Raw genomic sequence first — 18,793 nt, forward strand, 5'->3', positions numbered from 1 at the left:
CCTTGGTTAAAACCTTGAAATTCAAAGTTTTGTTTTTGTAATCTAATATTGCATGCCGTGATTTGAGAGAGGTCTTGTTCTTTTTTACCAACAGTCTACTTTTTCCCTTGATATATTCATTTAAAAATTATTCAGTAAAATTGGTGATGATTTTGTCAATCGACAAATCTTTGATATTTTAGCTTTCGTCTTAAATTGGTTATGGATATAAAAACTACATTGAGTTGAATTTGTTTCAGTTTGGGATGAAAGGGGGAAAACAATTATTCCCATCATAACCGAATAGAAAGACTGCTGATTTTCTACAGTATTAAATGTCACCTATGTACATTAAGGCCTTTCTCTACAACATAATAAATTGCAGATTAATTGCGACCAACATGTCATGCTAAACAACTCTGTTAAGATTTTAGGCAGAATATAAGACATAAGTACATTTAAGTCAAACTTGTGGCTTTTGAAGAAACCTGTTAAAATTGGGACCCAGTAAGTCAGAGTTTGCTTTTCTTTCGTTTTATAGTTTTTTTTTTTTTTTTGATGATCAACTGGTGAAAGATGCAGCCGAGTTTCCGAGCGCATTTAACCAGTAGGCGGCGACTCCGTTGATCTTTGACAGTTGAACACTTCCTGTGAAACAACAAACGAAGAAGAGAAGGAGCCAATCAGATGAAGAGCAAAGGACATGGCATGTTCATGTCCAGGCATGTTCTAAACGTGACAGACTGTACACGTGCTAGCTACCTCAAAAGGTAATATAGAAATAATGAAATCTGTTTTAATGTCATGTCGTACTCTTGTGTTTTCTTTGTCAACAAGTTTATCTCTTCGCATTAATCGTACGTTGTATTTTTCTTCGAGGAATGTTTAATATCTTGTTTGACGTGGCTTCTTTAGCTAACGTAAACTAACGTTAACTCGGATTTCCATAACTTAGCTAGCTAGCTAACTGAACGCCAAATATCAGGGAATTACAGTTTGTGAATCCTTTAAGGGTTTAATACGGCTTAATTTCAGCTCACCAAGAACGTCTTTGTAAATAAGTGTAAGCTTTTTATAACGATAGTTAGTGCTAAGTTACTGTCCATCACGGCCTGCTTGAGGAGACACGTTTTCTGTAAACGACAATTTGGTGGATAGTACATATATACAGCTAACGTTATACTAGATCTACACCATGCTGATTTAGTCTAGCAATGATTAAACCCATTTTCAGTCAGGCTTTACGAGCGAGGCATTAAACTGCCGGAATGTTGACTGTTGTTTGGTGGCACTGTCTGTAAACCAATTTGTCGTCACTTATGTATATATCTGGGAATAATGACCCTTTGACAGTTCTCACACTCATAATTAATTTTCTTAGAGCACTTTTAATTGGCTAATTTGACTGGTACATTTATCAAGCAAACAAAGAGTTCCACAGTTTGTTTCTTCAGAATTGGCGTGTTGTAATTTGTTGCTGTCAGTCACCTACCCCTTAAAGTCAGTGATATTGAACCAAGGTTAAGCAACAGGGCCAGTAATAAAAGGTACAATGCTACCTTTTATCAGAGCAAATGGGTAGATTTAAAAGGGAGAATCCTGAATAGTACTGATCACCTACTGAATTTCTTTCCTGTTAATAATCAGGGTGTTTTGTGTTATTTCCTTAGAAAATGACTGCAATGCCGGTTTCATGTGTTGATGATGGCAGAGGCGTCAAAAAGGAATAAAGCTGCCTCGTGGGGGCTTTTCAGCAACTACCGATATTTGTGCAAAAAATCGATGATGCTTCGTGCCATGGAGAATGCAAGATCTAGGAAAAAATGCCAGCAGAAGATAATCATTGCCAACATTAAAAGGAAAACAATGGACAACCACAATGAACCACTGGATAAAAATAAACTGGTCAAAAAAACAAAATTTAACAATACAAACCAGGAAAGTCAAAGCACTCTGGACTCTGAAAGCAAGAGCACTCATGTTTCTGAACCTGAACACCTTGATCCTAAAGCTTCTGAGCACCACAGTTTAGTCACAGCCCTCAAAGACATTTGGGAGGTGGACAGTGGTTTCTCCTCTGAGACGAGTCCTCCGGTCAGTGGGCGGAGCTCGCCGTGCCTCAGCTTGTGCTCGACCACAGTGGTGGCGTTGGACTGTGAGATGGTTGGGACGGGGCCTGGCGGGAGCTGCAGCGAGCTGGCCCGCTGCAGCATCCTGGACTATCATGGCAACGTATTGTATGATAAATATGTCCGACCATGTCAGCCCGTCACAGACTACAGGACTCGCTGGAGTGGCATCCGGAGGCATCACCTGCACAACGCCATGCCCTTTGCTCAGGCCAGGGAGGAGGTGAGGCCCACTTCACTTTTGGATCTGAGATCTACTGATGGACCTTTTTCACAGCAGACATTTTGACTTGTCATAGTAGGAAAAGCACAGCTGAAACCGATAACCTTAACAATGGCTCAATTCCATCAAGTGTCCCAGTAAGCTATTTCAGTGAGTCAGCATGCACAATACCAGGGCCTCTCCTAAGAGGAATGCAGCCATCATTAATGGTTTTGAATACACCTGTGCTTTTCCTACTATGACATGTCAACATGTCTGCCGTGAAAAAGGTCTATTGGTTCTTTAATTATCTCCTCCCTCTAAATGCTTATGTTTACTCAGTTTACAATGAATACGTCAGCTTAGGCAGTGAGTATACGTCTAATGTCCAAGGTTGCGTAAAGGCAGATGGGTTAATTAAAGTGTTGCTATGACAGCTCATATTTTGTTGACTAAAACAGTAAAACATTGTCCTCACAGGGACTCAAACTCAGACTAGAGTAGAGCAAAATGCACCCATTGTCCTTCCTTCCTCTGGAGTTGGACACCGGAGACGGAGTCATAAGTGTTGATAGTCGCGTTGGTTGGTTTAGTGACTTTAACTTTTGGATTAAACCGTAATCCATATACAGTACAATTGCTACACTGCCACGTTGCAGAGCTATTTCATCGATCAGAAGTAGCTTTTGAATTAATGTTACAGTATGCTGAGCTAAAAATAAAAATGTTATTAACCAGAAGTTGTATTTTTCACAAAACTGAGACATTTTCAGCTTTTTGTTAATGCAGAAAGCACATTTATCACCATTAACAATTTCAATAAATAAGAATGTAGATATGTTAGGAATTGCTGAGAAAAACTGAAGCTGTACTGCAGGAAAACGAGTCACACATTAAAGTACAAATCCAGCCCGGCCTGAGGTGGGGGGGGGTCTGGCAAATATTTAAGATAACCTTCTGTGCTGTCTCTAAATGTTAAAACCTATATAAGGCTCCATTATATACAGGTCAAAGTGGTTTGAACTGTCATGCTTAAACCTAGCTGACACTCCAAATCATTGATGCCAGGTAAATTTATATGTATCCTCTTCTGCACTTGCGTGGCTTCTCTCCTGTAGATCCTCAGTATACTTGAGGGCAAAGTGGTCGTCGGCCACTCCATCTACAATGACTTTGAGGCGCTGGACATTGCCCATCCAGGTCACATGGTCAGGGACACCTGCACGACTCGCTACCTCAGCCGGTTGGCCGGTTTCTGCCGCGAACGCTGCCCCTCCCTCAAAATCTTGGCCAGTAAGCTGCTGAATAGGAGGATTCAGGTGAGCATCTTTTTACCGGCATTGTTTAGCTAAGTGGAGAGAAAAAAGGCAAAGCCGTTATAATGGCGGATCTTCTTTACGGCATAACCACAGTGTAGTCTGTGTTTTTGAAGTCTGCCTCCAGTATGAAAAGCAGTTTGATTTGTTAACCACACTGACCCGGTCTGTGTTTACCTGCCCAGGTGGGGAGGAGGGGTCACTGCTCGGTGGAGGACGCTCTGGCCGCCCTCGACCTCTACAAGCTGGTGGAGGGCGAGTGGGAGCAGGAGCTGCAGAACAAACTGAGGGGAGACGACACGTCACACGAGCCCAGCTTCGCCTCCTCAAACCACTACATGCAGGACGAGTACTGGCCAGATGATGTCATAGCTGACAGCCAATGAGAGGAGGGTATTCATGACGCGTGTGTAGTGGGAAATACCTCGACAGATTTACATAACATGGTGATGTACAGTCATCACAGCAGATTCAGATAACTATCAAAAATGTGAATTCATAAACTCTTGATGGTAAATTATAGGGGTGCACGATTCAGAAAATGTCACGATTCGATTTTGAGGCTCAAGATTCGATTCAAAATCGGGAAAAAAAAGATTCACATTATGTAAATGTAGTTACTTTTCCCATGTGATTGCAGTAGAAATACAATTTAAAAAAATAATAATAATAAAAAAATCTGATTTTTGGAATTCTATGAATCGATTTTGAATCGGTAGAGCTTGAATTGCGATTCAAATGTGAATCGATTTTTTTTTTATTTTTTTTTTTGCACACCCCTAGTAAATTAAGTCTGGATGAAAAGTAATTTCAAAATGGGTCATTTTTGGATGGAATATGTAAAAGATTATCTGCATTGTCTTGCATGAGAAGATGTACTGTACGAATTTTGGGGGAAACAACTTCATAGCTTGAAATGAAAACGCTAACTTATTACTTTCAAACATGATTGGAGTTCCCAACAGCATATGTTTAGCTGTGATACCAGATATTTGCCTGCAGAGTTGTTAGTTGTAACAGACTTGATCATGTTTATAGGGTGACAAATGTTGGTGCTCTTAAAGTTAGGGGTTATATTAACTTATGATATGAAGAGTTTGGAGTTCTGGAACAGTATTTGCTCTTACTTGAAAGGTAAAATGTAACTATTATTGGACATGGAACTGATTTTGCCACAGATACTGCTATTTTGGAAAACGACTATTTTTCAGTTGAGTTTGTTTTTTCACATGAGAACATGGAAATGTGGCAGCTGATTATACTCAAGTTGCAGCTTTTAAAATGTTTTTCACTGTCTAAAAGGCAAACGGGAAACACATTTTTAGAAAGTAGTTTAAACTGTTGTATTTTCATGTTTAAACTGGTCCTCCATGTATATGTGGCCTTAAAGGTTTTATATTGTAACAATTGTAAATTGTAATAGTGGTATATTTACCTCTCATAAGCTGCTCTTAAATGTCCTAATAAAATGGCATCCCATTCAAGTGAAACACTTTGTTTGCTTTCAGTGACTGAATGTGACAACACTGAAAACGGAAACCCAATTACACTGTTTTTCTTTATCGCTGTGCCTTTTTATTTTTGTCACTTTAAAGTGTCTTGTGCTCAGGTTTAACTTGAGTTTGCAGATAGATGCAGTGCTGCTGAGAGGCTCATCAGTACAGGACATCCTCTGCTTGGCTCTGAGCTAAATTCTTTTTGTACAAAAAAATTATAACCGTTTGTAATTAGAATGATTGATAGACAGGCTTGATGTTACAGGGAAAATCACTGAGACTGAAGAGCATGTCTTTGTTCCTGTATGGCAATGACATAAATATAAAATGGAGCATTTAGCAGCTAAAGAGAACACTATTTCCCCCCAAAAGTTGGAGACGAAAAAGGGCTCAAAGAGAGCCCTTCATCAGGTGGACATAAACATCCAAATGAATGATAATTGCTATGTCTGTGGGTTGGATCATTATGTTATTGATAACACTAAGTGCAGAGGAAAAATTCCACTCCACAACTATGGCGTCGCAGTCGTCCTACTTGATCCAGTGCCAGATTAGCATTAAAAGCAGCATTGTTAGTAGCAGCAGCCTATTAAGTGTGTTGGGAAACGGAGTCTGACATCGACTAATGGCACAATGTCCAAATAGGTTACAAAATCCACTGCAGTAAATATGGCTGACCCTAGAAACAATGTCTCTACAGTTGGAAGAAATGTATTCGAACAAAATGTTAACTTTTAACTAGTGTTCTTTTTTTAATTCTCTGCCAGAATTCCCAGTTAATTTCCAGTGACTGATACTTAACATCCATGTGAGTCATTAAGCTGAAATGTGGCACAGCTTGATGTAGCCTAAAAGTTTGTAAAGGTCTAAAGATTTGAGCGTGACACTAGATTATGATATATTGTATATAATTACACTAACACTATCTAAACATGAAACATCATGAGCGGCAGGTGGAGCTGCACATTTTGTTATGCTCCATGGATCTCTAAATAGCTCACACACATTTAAAGCCTGAACTTGGCCCCACAGCTCAGGCTGAAGGGAGAGAACAGAAAGTAGCATTGTTTTTCTCTATCGATCTACTTTTGTTACCCAAATCTCTTTAGTGAGCAAAATCTGGTCTGATTTAGCAGATTACTAGTCGCTGCCTGCTTTTTCATCGTTACATCAGAAGGAAAACGTGTGTTGGTGACGTTTGCATTACCAGGGGTCAGAGAAACTTCCAAACATCAACCACATAAAAGAACAACCGGCTGCATCGGTGTGTCCATACTAGACTGTCGAGTGTACAGAAACCTGTCTGGATATAAGACCCCAATTCAGGTCCAGCTGGGGACCTTTGTTGCAAAGAAAAATGAAAGGACCCACTAAAAAAACAGCATTTATTTTTAGCCTGATGGCCTAAACAAATATCTGCATATCAATGCAGAATCTGTACATGCAGGCAACAGGACAAGATAGTGTTATCGGAAGTGTTCTAGTTTCATTTTGAAATCCAAGTAGTATTGTCCAATGCATGCAGGTAAACAGTGTTGTTTTGTGGAGCGCAAAAGACGCGGAACGCATTGGCAGAAATCCAATCTCCAAACCCATCGGCTATTGCTTTTGATTAATTGCTTTGAGTATTTAAAATACAGTAAACAAACCCACAAGCAAATGACAATTTGACATACAGCCACTGATGCAACATCATCTTAGATGAACTGAAAGACTTAAGGGAAGTGTGTGTGTGGGTTTTCCCTGTGCCGGCTTAAACTAATTGTCCTCTCTAGAATTTAACTTTGAATGGGATCTAATGAGGAGAAAATGTTTGAATGTTCAGTGGCACCTGAACATCATGAGTAAAACTTAGGATATGTTGAGGATTATGCAGTAAATTAATGCACACAGGTGTTTATGGTTTTGGTCTGTTACAGATTAAACAACCGAAAATAAATGGGCCACATAAGTTTGATTTGATTTAAGCCACTAATGATGTTTCCATTGTTTTTAAAAATGTTTCTAATCAAATGCTGTAAACTTTTCTTAACCCATTAAAGGTACAATATGTAACTTGTAGTTACACTATCCCAAATGGCAAACCCAGAGAAATCTGTTATTTTATTTTTAGACACATCACGTTTCATTTAGTCGCCTGTCAGTGGCGTCATATAACCTTTCACCATCTAGTTACTCGTAACTTCCGTCAAAACACGGGCAACCAGATGCTACGTTCAAGAGTAATTGTAAATCATACAATGTCACAGAAATAAATATGGGTAACACTGCTTTTTCTGCCAAAAGGCATCATTTTGTGATTAATTACATGCCACTTTGCAACACAGTAATACAGCAGAAACCGTATTTATTGATACATATCAATATTAATCCAGCTTAATGTTACTACAATGTATGTGCTGGTTGACAAGTAGCTAACGTTAATGCTAGCTAATGCTTGGTGGATAACATTATACGGTTACAACATCGTTCATCACGCTCATAAAGTTATTAGTAGTATGATTGTTTTGACCATGGATAAAAGCAGCACTGCGCTAACCCACGAATAAGTTCACTAGTAACGTTAACGTTAGCTGATAGATAGCTAGATAGACGATTAATCTAATGCTAATTTAGCCAGCTAGCACACCCCGCTCTGCCTGCCTCACTCCCCCGGCACAAAGAGACTTCATCCGGGATGATAGCTGACAACACAGCCGGGACATGTAGCAATAGCTAGTTACCGTTAGCCCCAGCCGGTGCCGGGTGCTAACGACGCTGACGGCAGTTTAATGAAGCGTCGGGAAACAGAGAATAGCAGACCCTCGTTTGTACCGAAAATCTCCTCCCTGCCTCCTTAAGCACCAAAACGAATAGTTAAGATTACAGAAAAGTGAAGGGGGAGATCGACTAGCGTTACAACAAACCCTGTCCGCCCGGTAAAATCCAAAAGGTGACATTGTCATGTGAAATATACTGTGATAGTGTGGTTTTAGCTGCTGGCTAATCATTAGCCAGCAGCTAAAACCTGCTAATGTTAGCCCTGGCTAACTAGCTAACTGGTCAGCTAGCTACCAATACAGATTTAATCAAGAAAAACGTAACTATGTTGTGGAAACTGCAGCTATTTTATTAGCATGACATGAATAAACGTTACTAAACATAACGTGAATAAACTTCAATGGGTAAACTCGTCCGTGAACAGATGCATTCTAACCGACGATAGCGTTTAGCAATAAAAACTCCCATAATTCCACGCAACTTCCTAACATCATCAAACGTCCATTGTTTTGGGTTACATATTGTACGTTTAAGGGGCATGCAGTCTTTTAATAAAAATCATAATTTTCAGTCATAGCAGCTTTAAAGCAAAAAAACACTTCAACTACTACAATTACAGTATCTGGTTGTACTTCCTCTCCAGTAGCTCTTTGTCAATTTGTTTTCATGCACACCTCTGTTGCTCAATTACTTAAGATGAATTAAATCTAGAGATGATTTTACTCAACCTCAGACTGAGTTCACTTGTCTTTTTAGATGAAGTGCTCAGAATTGATCACATTATATAAACCTTTACATTACTCTCAGCTCCTAATGCTGATATATTGTGTATGTAAGAACTAATCTGATCAAAGGGAATTGTGGATATAGTTTAGGGTCTGTGTTTACTGATATGAATGCACCTAGTCTAAATCCAAAGCCTTGTGCCTTGTGTGTGTGTGTGTGTATATATATTTCTGGTTTATGAAAATAGAAGAGATGTTAACATTGTTTAAGCTTCCTCGGTCAGAATGATGCATTTCTAGTTTTAAAGCAAAGATCTCATGTGATTTGTGAATCGTCCAGAATATAGAACTGTTCTGAGACCTTTTTATAAAACATTTTTTGTACTGTGGGACATATTTGGTGAACTGCCAAATAGCAATTTCCTCTTACTGTTGTGTTTTTCTTGATTTTAATTATATTTCCCTTGTAGCCGGTAGGGTTGCAACTATGATTGGTAACACTTTACTTGAAGGTATCTACATAAGAGTGTCATGACACTGTCATGAACACATGACACTGTCATGACACATGAACCCTATCGTATATATTGTTCTATATAATTTGTACCACAATGTCGAAAAACCAACGACTGAACTAGGTACAGCAATATTTACATCATTTGGATGATGCTTTACTTTATGATCCTTGCACGTTATGTTTATTTTGCATTAAAGAACTTAATAAAATGAGAAAACTACTCAAAATAAACAATTCATTTGTGAAGTATTTCATTGACAGTGTATACATAAATAGGCTTTACCATGTGGTTATTTCATATAGACTATTTATTAAATTACCAGAAAATCGTTATCGCTATATCGTGATATGTATAAATATATTTTTATTGAGATATGAAATGATGATATATATTGGGATGGAAGATTTTGGCCATATCGCCCAGCCCTCCTATGAATTATTTTGATTGATTGTTTAGTTTATGAAATGTTAAAAAAAGGGGGAAAATGTCCAATTTGACATCTTCAAATTGTCTTGTTTGTCTATCCAACAGTGCAAAAATCTTAAGATGTGTATTTTACAGTAATATAAAACTAAGCAAACGCATGAATTGTTCATTTTGCAAAAATGAGAGCATATGCACCAAATCTGATGACAGACCAGACCAAAATACACACAACTCCACAAAACCTGTTCTCACTCTCAACTGAAACTTAGAACCTTCACCATTAGCTGATAGAGTCTATGCATTGTCTGTTACATGTATGTATTGTATATAATGTGTTGGCAGATTATCATGAAATGTGGTGGATTTGATTTATTTATTAGATTTTGCTGCTATTCAGGGTCTGAGGTTGTCTAAGTGATGAATATGGAATATAGTTACATAGAGAGACAGCCTATGTTATAAATCCCAGCCCTTTCTTTGAAAAGTAAAAAAAATAGATAAATTAAAGACTAACTAAAGGAAGTCATTTCTATTGCTGCTGGTCCCATTAGAAATGTCACAACATTAGATCCAATCTGAACTCCCAATCTACATCATGGCTCTTAACATGTTGAAAACCAACGTGATATCATGACTTCGCGTAAACATACACGCCACTTTCTTGTGTGTGTTATCTTCAAGTGGCGTGTTATCTGTACGCATTTTGAGCTATCCGCGTGTATGTCTACGCTGTATACAGCGGACGGCAGTCTTCAACATCACATCATGACTTCACGTAAACATACACGCCACTTTCTAAAGTTTCTAAAGTCCAAGTGGCGTGTTATCTGTACGCATTTTGAGCACCGTATACAGCGGACTGGTTGGGTTTAGGAAACGAAGAAAGCTACGGTTGGGTTTAGGAAACATGACACACGGGTTGGGTTCTGGGTGAAAGTTTGACCCGTCCACCACCCCGACCAACCTCCCTATGCAGATTTTCACCCTTTCATACTGCTCGCTACGGCGTAAATTCACACCCAATCGCAAAGTAATGTAAGTCAATGGAGGCCAACCGGCGTTGATAAACACGCTAAAAAGCGAGTATGCGTCTTGATAACACGCCAAAATGGCATACGAATTTGCGTATCATACATACGGCACTTAATGAGATCAGTCTGTAAAAACAGACCATTTGAATACAGGCCTCCACCTCTCACCGAGTTCGATCACGATGCAAGAATCAAACAGGGAATCAGCGGTCACAATGGTTACTTTTCACTCGAGTCTCCTGGAATGCAATCAAATCCCTCCACCCTCTTAAACCACCTCTTACCTAAAGTGTGTACTCAAAATTACATTGTGCAAAATGTGCACTGACCCTGCGTTTCATCACGAGAGCACCTTCACCATTGGCCAAACACCCCCACCATCACTTCCTCCCACCCTCTGTGCCTTTTATGCTGATTGAAAAGAAAAAAAGTTGGATGTAATCTGGTGTGACGCCACTAATCCCAACGCTACAAATTATAGGTCCCATCCATCTCGCTCCACACAGACTCCCTGCAACTCCCCACCAGCAACTTCACATCTGCCTAAGGTGAGACTCCTCTACTGGATGTGCTACATCACTTATCTTTTCTTCCTCTGATGTTGTACAACTCTCAAACTCTGCAGCTCTTCAGGGTTCCTCTGTAGTTTAACTGTTGTTAATGGAGCAGTGATTTTGACAAGGGACAGTGATGATCTCATGAAATCAAAGGAGTGTGGACATTTTTTCTTTTTCTTGTATCTTGATTGTATGTGAGTTAATTAGATGAAGACTAATATAAGACTCAGTAGGTGCATCATGGGACTTCCTCTGGCTGCATTCTCATTGTAACCAAAAGCTGATGCAGCTTTGGATTTAAATGTCTATTGAATGGCATACAGTATATTATGTTATAATATTCTCCAAACCTCTGCCTGCCGATGTGTGGGAACGTAACTTACAGTCAATATAAAGAAATGGAGAAGTCATGTGCTTTAAAGGGTCATGACTACTTGTCTGCACATCAAACCCATGAGAACAATTCTCAAGGTTTCCAAAGATTACATGGAAATGTGTGTTGAATGATGCACAAGACATTTGAGAATGTATACTTAAATACAAATACAAATGTCCATTGAGTTTTTCACTCTGTTTTAAGTGTGATATATTTTACATTAAGTTATGGCTTTCATTATCTATTGATCTGCTGGTTATTATTAATTTTGGTCTATAAAATGCAAGACTATGTGGTGAAAATATTCAAATATGTCCATCAGAATTGCTAAAAGCCCAAGGTTACGCCTTCAAATTACTCGTTTTGTTTTATATTATAGTTTACTGTCACATATCCTACAAAGAGCTAGGATGTACAGTATTTTGTATTTTTACTTGAGAAATGATTAACCTATTTTCAAAATAGTTGCTCATACATTGCCTGTCAATCGATTAATAGATAAGTATTAGAACAGGCGGATACTACATGTGCTACAACACAATTTATTCTTTTTTTAAATCTATGGAAGATTTAAGGGAACATTATGTATAGTTGTATACTTTACTGATTTAACAAATTATACAAACTGAATTTCACATCATTGATGGTTATACAGAATTTGTCGGCATGATACTAAAGAGTATAAACTTTGACAAAAAAACTGTGAGCCTGTTGATTACCAAACCAAAAGACTGTTGACCTTAAATCTCCTGATAAATCATCCAGGGATGGGCAAGTGCTAAATATAGCCAAATCAAGGTACCCTGTGATAGCAGAGAGGGTGGGATGAAGGGGGATTAAAGTGGAGTACAGTGTGTCAATTGTTTTTTGCTTTCTCTTCCAGACAGTACAAAGCTGATAAAAGAGCAGAAGATATGGCTGTGGTTGTAAGTATTTGCACTTTTACTTATTTAAAACTGCGTCGGTCTGATTTTGCTTAAAGAGAACTAATCAGTGCCAATATTGTACGTGGTTTTCTGAGTTGTAATAAGAGCGTTGAAAGAGGAAAAGCCTGTGACTGAGTAAATCTCCAAGACAAATACCTATTCATGTTCCTGTAACATGGACTCAGCTGCAGCTCAACATTTCTCAAGACCAAAGCCCATTGTTATGGATGCCGTCAACGGCTACAGTAGCCTTAGCTGCAAATGTCTGATCCCTGCTTCAGGTCTACTAGTAGTCCTTACCATGTATTTACAGGCTTTCCTAGACTCATGTGAAGGAGATTAATGAAACACTGAGGCCTATTGATTGTTTCTCCTGCAACACTGGTGATCAGGCATTTTGTCTCACAGATAAGTTGGACCATTTTTAAACCTTACGCGGCATTACCAAGTCTTGTGAGAGAATTATCACATTTCAGAGTAGAAACAAACTTGCATCTATTAGGGCTGGGTCAAACCTGAGCCCTCTTTTTTTTATTGAATTATGTCAGAATTAAATGTCTGGTCAGATTTGTAGTCTTTTCTATTCATTAATCAGATATTTACTGAATGCCAAGTTCTTATATGGCTGCTTGTGTTTGCATGTGTGTGTTCCAGTCTTTTAACATTCAACATTTAAAAACTCTGACTTCTTTTGTGAAAATAAAAAAGGTTTTTGTACAAAACCATGACGATACCCAGCACCTGTACATGTGGCAAAGTGAGCAGCAACCAAGCTTCTAACTGTTGGTTCTATTTGATTTATCAGCTAGTGCACAAATAAGATGTACTGTACCTGCAAAATGTACTCGAGATAGCCGACTGCTTTTTACTAAAATGCTTTGTTTTTTCTCCTGAGATAATGCACCTGTTAAGTAACTCATGAGGACATTTTGACTTTTCAAACACAAGTGAAGGGCTAATATTCATTTAGCTGTGCCAGTTGCATGGCCCGGTTAGTAGTGTGTGCAGGCTCTTACTGGGACACACTACAGAGCTGTCATTAAGGTCCGAAAGGTTGCTGTTAATCAGGATGACAGTTACAGCAACACATACACCAGGACGTGCAGTCCTAGTTAGTTGTCTGTTTTTGCATTAATACTCTCTTTTCAGAGTGGAACTTACCGTATGGTGTCGGAGGAGGAGCAGGCTCTCAGGGCCAAGCTGGAACGTCTCACCGTCAAGGACCACGGGCCAGTGTTTGGACCCTGCGCCAGCTTGCCGGACCACACCAAGCAGAAGGTAAGCACACCTGTTCTCACATTACCAAGGACACAAAACATAATTCATGTGCTACAGTTTAATCACTGTTCTACAATGTATCATTCATGATGTATTACACAATATATGAAATTAAGCTAAGCTCTTTTTTTTTTTTTTTTAAGAGAGAGATGAGTTCATGATGCAGTATCAGAAGAGAGCTGGGCTATGCTGACACTTGCATTCACTAGCTACAGCTTTTGTTCCTGTTAAGTAACAGTTTTGCTTCTGTCCAAACCCACCTGCAGTACTTTACCTCATGTTACTCTTCTTTGAAAGAAAGCACTAAAAACATAAGAAATAGCAGACTCAGAGGGTAAACGGCTGGCTAGCATTGCATGCATCGTTTCAACTGCTGCTCCCAACTAGGAAAGCTAGGTTAACACCCTAAGTTGTAAGTCAAACTTGAGTTCTTCACTAACGGAATGGCTAACATAAGGGCAAGGTTGGACTGAATATCAGGGCACTTAAAGAGACAGATGAAACCAAATGAAGTAGATAGCATTGTCAAACAGTACTCCTCTGTGCATAGCAGCTCTCCCTGCACATTCTTACAATACAGTCAGTCACTTGCAACATTAGTAAACATTTATCATTTACTTTTTGACAGTTCTGTGAGCTAACTGTCTGGTCTGGCTCCCCCTACAGGCCAAGGACGAGCTGAATGAGACAGATGAGAAGCGGGAGGCGGCAGTGAAGGAGCTGCGAGAAATGATTAAGGAGAAGGCGGATGCAGGTGACGACCTGGCCAAGGGTGTGCAGGACACGTTTGGAGAGAAACCAGACAGTTTGCTGGTCCGCTTCATCCGGGCCAGGAAGTACGACGTGCCCAGAGCCTTCGACCTAATGAAGGGTACGTTAGAAACAGTTTGAAGTGGCAGACATGAATATACTGACAGCATTTTTTCCCACCAGAAATCATAATTGTATGACATGGACCCAATATAAAATCTGTAGGGGTGAATGATTCACAGTATGTAAATGTACTTACTTTTCCCATGTGATTGCAGTAGACATACAATTAAAAAGTAAAATATATATATATTTTTTTTAAATATGAATCAATTTTTGGAATTCTATGAATCGATTTTGAATCAGTAGAGCTTGAATCGCGATTTGAATATGAATCGGGTTTTTTTTTGCACACCCTACTAATCTGTATGATATGAGCAGTGGTGGAAGAACTTCATACCACAGTCTCAAAATACTCTGTTACAAGTAAACGTCCTAGTCCAAGTAAAAGTACAAAAGTTTAAGCATCAAAATATACGTAAAGTGTGAAGAGTAAAAGTACTCATTATGCAGAATGGACCATTTCAGAATCATATTCTTTATAATACTGGATTCAAATTATTGATGCATTAATGTGTACATCACTTTAATGTTTCAGCTGATAACGGTGGAGCTCATTCCTTCAACTTTATTCACTGCTGGGAGGCTTAATCAATAATAATATATCAGAATTTATTAGTTGATTTATATTTTGTATTAACCTGAATTTGCAAAGTAACTAGTTTTGTCAGGTAAAGTAGTGGAGTAAAAGTACAATATTGGCTTCCAAAATGTAGTGGAGTAGAAGTATAAAGTAGCATAAAATAGAAATAATCAAGTAAAGTACAAGTACCTCATGAATGTACTTAGGAAACAGTATTTGAGTTAATGTTACTAACACTTACCACTGGATATGAGTGACTTTTTTAGAATATAATATGGAATATAATATAATGATGGACAGACTGAGACACTGCTGCAGAGTTCTCTAATAATAACTAATTTACAAAAAATATGATCAGAAACAGGCTTTGAAGGACATAATAAGGGCACATACTTGAATATGAATATATTTTTGCACTTACAAAATGTCAAAACATTTACGGCTGATCATTTTGATGCTAAAAAATGACAGTGATTTATATTTCCACCACACATGGGTCATTGTCATTTAGATCATCATGTTACACTAAATCTCTCCACTGAAAACCAGACTGATTAATAGTTTTAGAGACATTGTGACCCAACCTAACTTTTCATAAATATAAAAAACAAACATTTGACTTTTAAATTATTAATTAATATTCTAAAGTGTTATTGAACAATTCAAATTAAAAACTAGGATTCCATAAATGTTATGGATGGCATGACCAATCAATACTTGCCAAATTTACAGCCTGCCTGGTGTGACCCTGGAATCTACCCCTGTGTTTCCACCCAGGCTACGTGCGTTTCAGGAAGGATTACCCCGAGCTGTTTGAGAATCTGACCCCAGAGGCCGTACGCAGCACCATCGAGGCCGGCTACCCCGGCATCCTGCCGAGCAGAGACAAATACGGCCGCGTGGTTCTGCTCTTCAACATTGAGAACTGGGACTACGAGGAGATCACGTTTGATGAGGTAAGTGGGTGGTTTCTGGTTGACCACATATCCCACAATGCACCTAGAAGGCCATATATTTGTTACATTACATTACATGTCATTTAGCTGACGCTTTTATCCAAAGCGACTTCCAATTAAGTGCTTTCAACCTTTCCAACCTTGAAGGTGCGAACTACAGACAACAAGTAGTAAGTGCAGGTACATTAGCTTTAAATAAGTAAAACTACAAAGAGCCATATGAAAATGCAGTTTTAAGAATATTTATATATGTATATATATATATATTTTATTTTATTTTTTATTTTTTTTCTTATGCAAGGTGCAGTCAGAAGCGATGTGTTTTTAGCCTTCGTTGGAAGATGTGTAGGCTTTCGGCCGTCCTGATGTCAATAGGGAGCTCATTCCACCATTTAGGAGCCAGGACAGCAAACAGTCGGGATTTCGAAATTCCTAATCTCACTTTTCATTTAAGTGTGTAAAGGAGTTCTTTGTTGCACCAATCAGATCTCGTCAGGGGTGGAAGACATATCCAGATATTTTTATATTTCAATTTAAGTAAAAGTAGCAATACAACAGCGTAAAAATTTAGAATAAAGTATAAACATAATAAAGTAAATGTACACAACCATCAGCGTCAATATATAACTAAATTACAAAATGTAAAAGTACTCATGCAGAATGACCCATTTCATGGAATTACAATTAGTGCTGCAACTAACGTTGCAGAGAGACAGGGCTAATTTTAATCGTTTTATATGCTGCTATAAATAATAAAATATCATCACTTATTAGTTGATTTATATTTTGTATTAACAATCTGCAAAGTAACTAGTGTTGTCAAGTAAATGTAGTGGTGTAAAAGTACAATATTGGCTTCCAAAATGTAGTGCAGTAAAAATTTAAAGTAGAAGAAAATGGAAATACTCAAGTAAAGTATAAGTACCTCGAAATTGTACTTAAATACAGTATTTGAGTAAATGTACTTAGTACTTAGTCAGCACAGGATCTCTTCATAATTTTCTTCATATCATCCCATTTTGCTCAAACATGAACAGAGGACAAAATGTGACTACAAATATCAGCAAGATTTAAGTCAATAAAAGGCCAATAAACGCGTGTGTGTGTGTGTGTGTGTGTGTGTGTGTGTGTGTGTGTAGATCCTGCGTGCCTACTGCGTGATCCTGGAGAAGCTGCTGGAGAACGAGGAGACTCAGATCAACGGGTTCTGCATCATTGAGAACTTTAAGGGCTTCACCATGCAGCAGGCGTCAGGAATCAAACCCACCGAGCTCAAGAAGATGGTTGACATGTTGCAGGTGGGAGAGATGGATATTGTAGAAATAAAAGCTGCAGATGAAAAGCCAAGTTTGCGTTTAAGTTTCAGAGAACTTGTATAACCTAACTTTTAAAGAGTGTAAATGCTACAGGGCTAGAAACTAGATTACTAGTAGAACTAGATTGGTTTGCAGGTAAGAGAATGAGATGTTTTTAGATTTGGGAAAAGTGAAGAAAACCTCTCTTCCCTCTCCTAACACCTTGAGCCAGGTTTTATTGAGCGTTATATCATCAAACAATCTGTTTGTTTTTTTTCTTTGTTTTTCTGCCAGGATTCATTCCCTGCCCGTTTCAAAGCTGTGCACTTCATCCACCAGCCCTGGTACTTCACCACCACCTACAATGTGGTCAAACCACTCATGAAGGGCAAGCTGCTAGAGAGAGTGAGTCAATAGTGAGAGTGACAAATATAATGACCGTGGGCTTTAATCATTTTATCGAGAAACTGCATGTAAAATATTGGGTGACGTCATTACATGAAGCTCCGAGGCATTTGAACTATTTTTTTTTCAGACCTTGTAGTGAAATAACATGGTACCAGATTTAAAAGTACACAATTGTCAGCATTAATTATCTTAATTCAGGCTTTAGATTTTGTAACATGCAGATTTATTCCAATTTGAAGATTTATGTGTGTTTGTATTTCATTTGAATAACGTGTTGGTTTAAAATATTTCATGTAACAGTGCTTCTTTTGGGTGGAGCTTGATTCAGGCCTGTAATAGTACTCCAAATACTCATAATACTCCAAAATGCCACTTTACAATTAACTTTATGCAGTGGTATTATAGTACTCAGGTACAGGGTGCTCAGTTTTACCCACAGTCTCAAACGCCTCTAACAGCCAATGTCTTTGCTCTAGGTGTTTGTCCACGGAGACGAGCTGGAAAACTACTACAAGGAGTTTGACGCCGACATCCTTCCCTCTGAGTTCGATGGGAAAGGTTCCAAGTACGACGGCAATGCCACAGCAGCCAAGCTTTTCGACTAAACCTCCTCCCTCCCTTTGCACCAACCAGGCGAAGAGCCATTATATATTACAAACCCCACAGACTGTGGAGACTCAAAGGCCAAATCTAACTGTGTGGTTGTGGGGAAAAAAACATTATGAATGAAAAGCACGAGTGTGTGAGAAGTTCAAGTGATGTTGTTTTCCAGGGTTCAGTCATTATAGCCCTCTTTGTATAAACCATTTGGTTGCTCCTTAAAGTGCCCATATTATGAAAAAAACACTTTTTCTCTGGTGCTTCCACACGCATACAAACTTACAAACTTACAAACAAAAAAATCCATCCATGCTGTTTTGAGTGAGATACGGTTTCTGAATGTGTCCTGCCTTCAGTCTCCA

General features: G+C 38.6%; 2 protein-coding genes across 2 annotated transcripts; both read left to right on the forward strand.

Annotated features, from left to right (window-relative positions):
* Nucleotides 1-33: 33 nt before the first annotated feature.
* isg20 (interferon stimulated exonuclease gene) lies at nucleotides 34-5,116 on the forward strand. Its single transcript, XM_078256609.1, has 4 exons — nucleotides 34-749; nucleotides 1,650-2,331; nucleotides 3,429-3,629; nucleotides 3,812-5,116. The coding sequence occupies exons 2-4, from the start codon at nucleotides 1,681-1,683 to the stop codon at nucleotides 4,010-4,012; spliced, it is 1,053 nt and encodes a 350-aa protein (XP_078112735.1). The 5' UTR covers nucleotides 34-749; nucleotides 1,650-1,680; the 3' UTR covers nucleotides 4,013-5,116.
* Nucleotides 5,117-12,429: 7,313 nt separating this feature from the next.
* Nucleotides 12,430-18,436, forward strand: rlbp1b (retinaldehyde binding protein 1b). The gene is made up of 7 exons (XM_078256034.1): nucleotides 12,430-12,441; nucleotides 13,591-13,719; nucleotides 14,386-14,590; nucleotides 15,950-16,128; nucleotides 17,268-17,426; nucleotides 17,718-17,828; nucleotides 18,308-18,436. Exons 1-7 carry the CDS (start codon nucleotides 12,430-12,432, stop codon nucleotides 18,434-18,436), a joined length of 924 nt encoding a protein of 307 aa, XP_078112160.1.
* Nucleotides 18,437-18,793: the final 357 nt, after the last annotated feature.

This window comes from Sander vitreus, chromosome 8, assembly GCF_031162955.1.
Source record: "Sander vitreus isolate 19-12246 chromosome 8, sanVit1, whole genome shotgun sequence".
Taxonomy (NCBI): domain Eukaryota; kingdom Metazoa; phylum Chordata; class Actinopteri; order Perciformes; family Percidae; genus Sander; species Sander vitreus.